The sequence below is a fragment of the Theobroma cacao genome, chromosome 6 (assembly GCF_000208745.1).
Source record: "Theobroma cacao cultivar B97-61/B2 chromosome 6, Criollo_cocoa_genome_V2, whole genome shotgun sequence".
Taxonomy (NCBI): domain Eukaryota; kingdom Viridiplantae; phylum Streptophyta; class Magnoliopsida; order Malvales; family Malvaceae; genus Theobroma; species Theobroma cacao.
Window position 1 is genome coordinate 7,268,198 of NC_030855.1, and position 8,968 is coordinate 7,277,165.

At 33.1% G+C, this 8,968-nt stretch overlaps 1 protein-coding gene and 1 long non-coding RNA gene across 2 annotated transcripts in view; one reads left to right on the plus strand and one right to left on the minus strand.

Annotated features, from left to right (window-relative positions):
• Window positions 1-567, plus strand: part of LOC108662626 — a 2,868-nt gene extending 2,301 nt beyond the window's left edge. Inside the window, exon 2 of the long non-coding RNA XR_001928594.1 lies at window positions 288-567. This is a non-coding gene — a long non-coding RNA (uncharacterized LOC108662626). The remainder of the gene's footprint in view (window positions 1-287) is intronic.
• On the minus strand, window positions 8,522-8,968 carry LOC108662425. The gene has a single exon (XM_018122783.1). It carries the CDS (start codon window positions 8,966-8,968, stop codon window positions 8,522-8,524), a length of 447 nt encoding a protein of 148 aa, XP_017978272.1.

The following is an 8,968-nucleotide window of genomic DNA, read 5'->3' on the forward strand; positions in this document are numbered from 1 at the left end:
AGCCTAATGATATGTGTGATGATTTTTGGAGACATTGAGGATGATGACATGCCCTTATATTGGAAGTTTTACGGATAATGATATGCCCTATGTTTAGAGATGTTTGTTGGATTATGTTGATGCACCAAGAGTGCAATATTTATTATGTGATTATATATATATATATATATATATATATATATATATTTATATATATATATATGTATGTATGTATGTATGTATGATTTTGTTTATCTGTACTACTCACTGAGTATTATATTACTCACCCATTTGCATACTGTGTGTAGATAAAATAGGCCATAGTGCTATGTGGTAAAGGTCGTCCCACGACAGACCGATTGTGGCATCCGATAGGTTTCGGTTTTGATGTTCTCACTCCGCTAAGTCCGTCACAAGCTTCTGCATAGGGTTGGCTGTGGTTATGTATGTAGACACATTGTGCCATATGAACTTATGTAAGGGTTGTTATGAGTGAAGTCGCCTTGAATGGCCAACGTATGGCCTTATAAATATTTGTATGAATTATATGCCATGGATAATGTAATATATTTGGTTTTATTGTGAATATTTGATTATGGAATCCCTTGGCTTTGTGTTATATGATTTTGGATTATGAGGCTTGCTTGGGTCTAGTGGACTTGTTTGCTAGGCTCGTGCGCCAATCACTGACCTCCGGGTTGAGTCGTGACAACTAGAGTCTCTAACCCCCATGGACTTGGAAAACAAGATTTTGATGTGTCCATATTCATCACACAAAACCCCACCAATCCCCACTTCACTGGGACTCATTTGGGCAGCACCATCGACTTTGAACATAATTGTTCATCATGATCTTTTTAAAAAACTTTCTGGCAAAATGTATAGATACTTGTTCAATATTTACCGATAGATTTGCTATAGAATGTAAAAATAAGCTTAAAAGCATATCCAATTGGACTCATTACTCCACACCACTTTGCAAATCATCTTGCCGCATCAAAATATGAGATTTTTCAAGTACAAAAACTTAGTTTGATGTTTTAAAATATGAAATCTTTATGCTCACCTAAAGATTTCTCAATCTATTCTCTTTTGCAAATTAAGGGTTTCACATTAAGATATATATATTTTCATGTCATAAACAAGTTGACACGATTATAAAAAACTTAAACGTGCTTAACTCCATGTCATACTTGTATCACGTTAGCAAGTCACATATAAAATTTTTAAAATCTAAATAACTATAATAATAGTAAGAAATACATAACAAACAACCATGTAAAGGCCATTATACCTTGTAGCATAAAAATTAATTATTTATTATTAAAATTTCAATATTATTTATCATGTTAATGTATATGTTGTTTGATAAATTGAAAAATTAAACTAATTTTACATTTTAAAAAATCATTTGGTATTCAACTGAAGGTTAATACAAAATAGATGTTTTGAATCTTCTTCTCATCTGTGGCAATACCTTTCGACCTATGATGGAGTTGACGTGTCTACCGATTTTTTACTGTTGTGAACTTACCAATCTAGGAACGAGGTTAATTAACAATCAAGTTGTGTAGGCCATTAGACCTTGTAGAGAAGTAAAGATGAAATGAAATTTCACAAGTATAGATTAGCTAAAAATTATCTTATAAATTTGACCATTGTTGCATTGTGAATGTGCATGTCATATTTTCTTTTACTTCTTTTCTTGAGACTTAAAGAGGAAACAAAAAAGAACCTTAAAAATTTTGGTGTTTTTATCTTTGTCTTGTAGACATCACAACAAGCCCTTCAACAAAATCGAGGCCACAAGTTTACAATTGTGACATTGTAGATAAGATAGTAAGAAATCTGGTAGAATACTTCGACTTGCCAAAAACAATTGTGTCTTTTGACGAAATCAAGGAAAATAATGAAAAGAAAATGCTAAAAGAAATCGCTAATCAACTGAAAGATTATGAAATGGATAGCCTTCAAGGATGAAAAACTAAAACAATTGTATCAAAATATGCAAAGTGTCACTATAGAATTGGTGGAAATTTCCAAGGGAAGGAAAAATAAATCCATAGAACTAGGCACCAGGGAAAATGATGAAGATTTTTCTATTCAAATCTTACTAAGGAAGAATAAGGTTGAGTCAAATTCTTTTAAAGAAGTATCCCAAAAGTCAAATGAGAAAGCCCATGAGTCTTAGGAGGAATCCTTTGAAAAGAAAGTGATTCAGAATATTCAAGTCATGGTGAAAAAGGCATCGTCTTTTGATAGTTACCTTTTAAAGTTGAGAGGTTAAACTTAAAGCTTGAATTTTGCCTATTGATCAACTTTAAAATGTCCACTATAGACAAATTTGATGGAATTGAAGACCCTCAGGTACACTTGAAATAGTTTATTGTTGTCTTACAACTTAGAAGCCTATCTAAATAACAGTTAACTTCAGCTTTCCTTATGACCCTATCTGAGGCCACCTTTAATTTGTTCATAGCCAATTCAAGACCATAATTGAAGATTAAAAAGAGATTACTCAAGCCTTTATCAAGAAGTATTCCTATAACACCCAATTAGACATCACCGTCAAAGATCTAGAAACCACTAAACAAAAGCCTAACACTACTCTTGATGAATTTTTTTTTAACCAAGTAGAGAACCAAGGTCACACTAATGAGCACTCGACCAACAAAGAAGGGCATGTTATCTCAATATGAGCTTGTATATTAGTTGCAAGGACAGCTTCTATTATAAACGCATTGAACTGAGGCGAACAGAGACCTTAAGACTTAGATAAAGTATAAAAGATTATGTATTAATTCATATTCATTACATCTGGTTTACAACACATTTAAGTAGTGATAAAGGTGTAATAACAATTGTACAAAGCTAAAAACAAGTGTTTACACTATCGCATAAAGGGCCATGCAAGGTTACATGTACACTAAAGAGAGTGAATTAGATGTAAGCTAGTTTTCAGCTAATATGGTTGACTTGGTTAGTAGACGAGTACTCATATGGCCATGACCATGAAAATGTTACTTTTAACACTCTTTCTTAACACTTGCATAAAAAATGTCGAGCTTATCTCTAAGAATTTTAAAACCTTGATTTTGTCATAATATCATCTAGTTGTATTTCTAAATTGCAATACTGAACATGTATCACACTTCTCTTCTTAGCATCTCTAATGGAATGAAACTTCAAGTTGATGTGCTTTGTTTTTCCATGATAAACAAGATTGCAATGGTCAATTTATTATCAACAAGTAGATTAGTGGCATAGTTTGTGGGAAGTGCAAATTAGTAATAATCTTTCTTAACCATATTGCTTGGTTTAAAGCTACATCAGCAGATATATATCCTGCTTCAGTAGATGGTTGAGCAAAAACTGATTGTTTGTGAGAGTTCCATGAGAAAACTCCATTATCGAGAGTAAAGACATAGCTAAAGGTACTTTTGGAGTCATCAACATTACTTGTCCACTCACTGTTTAAGTGTCTAGTAAGCTTAATTTCAATCTTTCTTGTGAGATGGATTCCATAATTCAATGTTCCTTTTAAGTACTTAAAGTTTGGTTAACCAATTGTGTAGTGCAGGTTTGTTGGTTCCTTTGTGAATCTTGATAATGAACTAACAAAAAACATCACATTTGGTCAAACGGAACATATGTAAAGTAGGCACCCAATTAAACTCCTATATATAGAAGGGTTTAGGAGCTTATTACCTTTGTTGATTGACAATTTTTCATTTGCAACAAGTGGGGTTGTAGTAAGCTTACTTTGGTTCAAGCGGAACCTTTTTAACACATTAGTAATATAACTTTTCTGAGATAGCACCATCAATTGATTGTTTAATTCGAAGCCCAAGAAAGTAGCTTATTAATCCTAGGTCTATCATATCAAATTCATTTTGCATCTCAAGCTTGAACTTGCAAAATGCATCATCATTCCTCCTTGTAATTAAAAGATCATTAATATATAAGGACAAAATAAGCAATGCTTGACCCTTTAATTTGAGAATGTAAAGTGTAGCTTCATTATACCTTTTCACAAATCCCTACGTTGTCAGGTGAGCGTCAATCTTGTTGTACCGCGTGCTTGGGCCTGCTTCAAGCCATACAAAGCTTTATGCAATTTATAGACTTTATTTTGGTTTGACATCTGTTCAAATCTTTCTAATTGTTCAATGTATATATCATCTTAAAGGATGCCATTGAGAAATGCGAATTTCACATCAAGATGATATACTTTCCAACTAAGAGCTGTAGATAAAGCTAGTAGCACTTTGATTGTGTCATAACGAGCCACAAGAACATATGTCTCCATATAATCAATCCTTGGTAACTAACTGCATCCCTTCCCAACAAACCTTACCTTGTGTTTGTTCAAGGTTCCATTACCATTAAGCTTCCTTCTAAACACCCATTTAACTCCAAAGACATGCTAGTTTGATGGCTTGTCAACCAAAGTCCAAGTTCCACTCTTGTTAATTACCTCAAGTTCATCTTGCATTGGACTGATCCATTTTAAATGTTATGTAAAAACAAGCTTGAAAACATGTCTAATTGGAATCATTTCTCCACACTACTTTGCAAATCATCATGGCACTTCAAAATATGGGATATTTCAAAGATAAAAAAATTATTTTGTTGTTTCAAAACATGAAATCTCTATGGTCACATAATTATTTCTTAATTTAGTCGTTTGTGTAAGTTGAGGCTTTCCCAATGAGATACCCTAGTAGAAGTGGCTAATGTGGTCGATGTGCCAATTATGGGAGAATTTGCAAACGTGTTTCTTAAGATGCTACCCAAATTACTTCTAGAAAGGGAGACAAAGTTTTGTATAGACTTGGTGCAGGACACCAATCCAATTTTTATTCCATGTTACTAGATGGCACCAGCAAAGCTCAAAAATCAATTCGAGGACTTGGTACACTAAAGTTTCATACTATTGGGTGAAGGCTGATCATGCATCAAATACAAATAAAATGTAGCAGAAATAAATTTAAAAATTAAATTTCGCCTCACCCTTGTAAGATCTCTTCCATGCCAAATTGAGCATAGAATTAAATTAAAAATAAAATATATATGATCATATCAAGTTTACCTAAATAACAAAGGTTGATGAATCCTTTGTTAAACCACCAAATCAGCCTTCAAAAAGCTCACCCACCTCAGTCCGGTTGTTGCAAACAAAAGCTGTTCAAGGAATCCTTATGCAGCCTCTAATCGTGATCCACACTAATGAAATAAAAAATCCTTCTTGAAGGATTGGGAGTGCTATGCCTTAACAATGTGCCAGCAAAGATGAGTTTCATAAACGTATAATCCACACAAAAATTTTGGGCAGAACACACAAAAGAAATCAAGTGAATAAAAAACTATTTTCTTCACACAAAGTACGACAAGACAAAAGAAATTTCTAATGTGCCGTTCTCTTAATTTTTCAGCCGTTCTCTCTCAATTTGTTTGGAGGCTATAGCAAGGTATTTACATCTTGGATTAATTTTAAACCCTAATTACAAAACTATTTTGTAATTGCCAATTAATCTAATAATTTGATTAAATAATTTAATTAAGTCCTTAAGAAGCCTAGTTAACTTAATTGTTTAATTTAATCAATTAGGTTCAATAACTTAATTAAATAATTTAATTAATTAGGCCCAACAATTTACTTAAATAATTTTAATCAATTAGGCCCAATGACTTAATTAAACAATTTAATTAATTAAGCATAACTTAATTAAACAATTTTAATCAAGTGCTTGAGAAACTCATAACTTCTAATTTGATTAAGTCCAACTTAATCACCTCTCCCATTTTATTTTCAACATTCATTTTAAGTGTGTGACCCATTAAGCTTCTAACATGTTGGCAATAAACTCAACATATAATTCTTAAGTTAAACTTTGAATTAGATAAATTTAAACTACTTTAAATTTATCATTAATCAAGTTAACTACCTAGAGTTCATAGACCAAGATTGGGATCTAGTAATTCATCATGGCCACTCAAATGTTAGAAGAGTCAAGATGGTTTAACTCAACCTTTTAGTGATTAGCCTTTCAATGTAATTCATTCGCTCATCATATATCCCAGAGATGATAAAAGCACGGTGCAGTGTCTACTCTTATTGATCTCCATATTCGTTCTTAAAGTTTGATTATTAGCTTTATAAAGACTTATGAAACTCCTTTCATAATCTTCAAGTCACCTTGGCCAAGGACTTGAATAAGCTAATATCAACCAAAACAGTTAAGATATGTCCCCTGCATCATTTTGGGTGATGATTCCTATCTTGACCACTCATTTGTCTTCACATGCTTCATGCTATACCCAAAAGCATCCAATTTTGGCATCTTTGGTTAGGCACCTATAGGGATGAAATCAAAACATAGCACTCCACACATAAGACAACCTGGTGTCTCAAGTCTAGGGAGTATTTACACAACTGATACATGAAAAGTTTTGCATAGACACTTGAGTGAAATACCAAATGCACTTGTCATGGCGGTTTATGAGATTCTTTATTAATAATGCAGGGAGACTCTTTTGATGAATCCAAATTCAGATTCTTTCTCTCTTTTCTGTTTATCTGTTCATTGGCTGAGTTTATGAGAATGACAGAAGATTGTGTAACAAGCCCTCTTGTTAAGTAAATTTAGACATCTCTTTTCTGTTAAGTTACTTGAAAATTGAGACCTCCCCTGAACTAGAGGTAGAAGAACACTGTTCCAGAAAATCCAAATTCGGAAAGTTCTCCATTTCTTTATTGGTAAGTTAAGAGAACTACATTTAGATTTGTGCAAAAACTCTATAAATTCGATTTTTTTTGTCATAAGTACCACACAATTTAGATCAGAGATTCAAATCTTAAGCCTATATCTTTCGCATTCAGTGAACTTGCTTTCCTAAGCAAGCACCTACATTCTAGTTTCAAGTATCTCTATACTTCAACCTATAAGATCGGTTGCTTACTTCTCAAGTAAGAAACATAGAATGTACTAGTCTCTAGGTATCATTGATATCCAATCTCAATGATACATTGACTAGGAACATTTAGAGATTACGCTTTGATGTATAAGGATCTCATAACTGTAACCCATTACAGTTCCCTTGCAAGGCATATTAATCTCATGGACTTTATCCAATTAGACTTATAACTTATTATAATTGATGTCTTATTGATGAAGGAAAACCTTTAATCATTTAACATGAACGATATTGTTGCATGATTAGAATCAAGACTTAACCAATCCCAATTGGCTACAGGGTTCATCCTAACATCTCCCACTAGCACAAAACCAATTACTACCTCATTGTATGTGGATTCAAATCCATCTAGCAATCGTGTCTCCATGTAGACTCGTTTGTGCCCTTCAATGTGGTTAATTGTTTTTATCTATCTTCAAAATGTCTATGCATCACATCATGTCATATTAATATATCTAGATCCAATAAAACCCAGGGCCTACTATTATGGTTCCATTGTTACATTAACAATGTTCAGAATCCTTTATTAGTTCCATGAAGTAACAATATAAATTTCTTCCTATTTGAGCCCTTTATTATATGATGTATATGACTTTATTTATATACACTTATAATCCCTTTTGCTCCTTGGGACCATTCCAACTAGACTATGTTGTATGCATCATATGCATGTGTCACTTTATGTTATGCCATTTGGCCCCCTTAAACTTTTTATTGTCATTGGGCTCCCACTAAATCCAAGATCCTTTGTGAGAGTAATATTCAAACTCTTTTGAATATTCCATGTTGTATATACATCTCAATGTATACTTGGAATCATATTGGTTTGGAATATCATAATGGGCTTTTATGTTGGAGAGATATGGACCAAATCATATTGCAATATGAAGTTGCTTTCTTTCTTGAACATTCATCTCTATGTTTTGTTCTTAAGAAAGTTCCATTTTATATGATTCAATATTCAACCTTTTGATCAATTGAACATAATTCATAATTGATCAAATATCATTGCAAGGATAAACATGAAGCATGGATAATTAAATATGATATAATGATTCGAAATAATTATTCAAACTTGAAACATATAAGCTTCCACATCCAAATGCTAAAGACAAATGTTTCACCGGCCATTCCCATGGCAATCACTTAATTAATGTTTCAAACACATCCAAATAAATTATCCAACATGTTGAGATAAATAGGGGTGTAACCATCCAATGTAACATTTAATGCTTTAAGTAGTCTATCCATGTGGTCACCACCTCAGCCAAGATCCTACTCATCTTTATCTTTGGTCCTCACAATATGTCCAACATATGAAAACCAAATTTGAGGTATCATATACCTTTAATATATAAAGTAGAATTATTAAGCAAATAGTACCTAAATCAGAAACTTCAATAAGTTTCTTTTTCTTGCTCACAGTAGCTATGTATTTCTTACAATTCCTCCTCCAATGCCTAAGTTTGCCATAATGATGGCAAATATCCTTCTCTTTTTCTTTTTTGACACCTCTTTTAGGCTTTAGTGCCTTCTCATTTTGGGATTTTACCTTTTTCCCTTTTTAGGCTTTCTTCTTCTGTTGCTTCGTATGAGTCGTGGAAGAAGAAACAAGAAGCAATGATCCCTTATATTTCCTGATGGACCTCTCTGTCGTGTCTAGCATATTCAGAACTTCGGGAAAAGTAGCTTTCAATCGATTCATATGGAAGTTCAACACGAATTGACTGAAGGTGTCAAGAAGAAATTGTAGATCTAAGTCTATACTTAACTCATGATCCATTGCTAGTCCTAATTGTCCAAGTCTCTCGATGAGTCCAATCATCTCTAGCACATAGGGTCTAACAAAACTACCTTCTGCGATCTTGCATCGAAATAGTTCTTTAGAGATCTCATATCTCTTAGTGCGACCCTCCTTATCGAACAGTTCTCTAAGGTGAAGAATCATGGATTGGACATCCATGTGTTCATGCTTCTTTTGGAGCTCAATGGTCATATTGGCTAGCGTCAT

Bases quoted from the DNA above. Each gene is read 5' to 3' on its own strand.
- LOC108662425 (XM_018122783.1), bottom strand. From the start codon at position 8,968: ATGACGCTAGCCAATATGACCATTGAGCTCCAAAAGAAGCATGAACAC.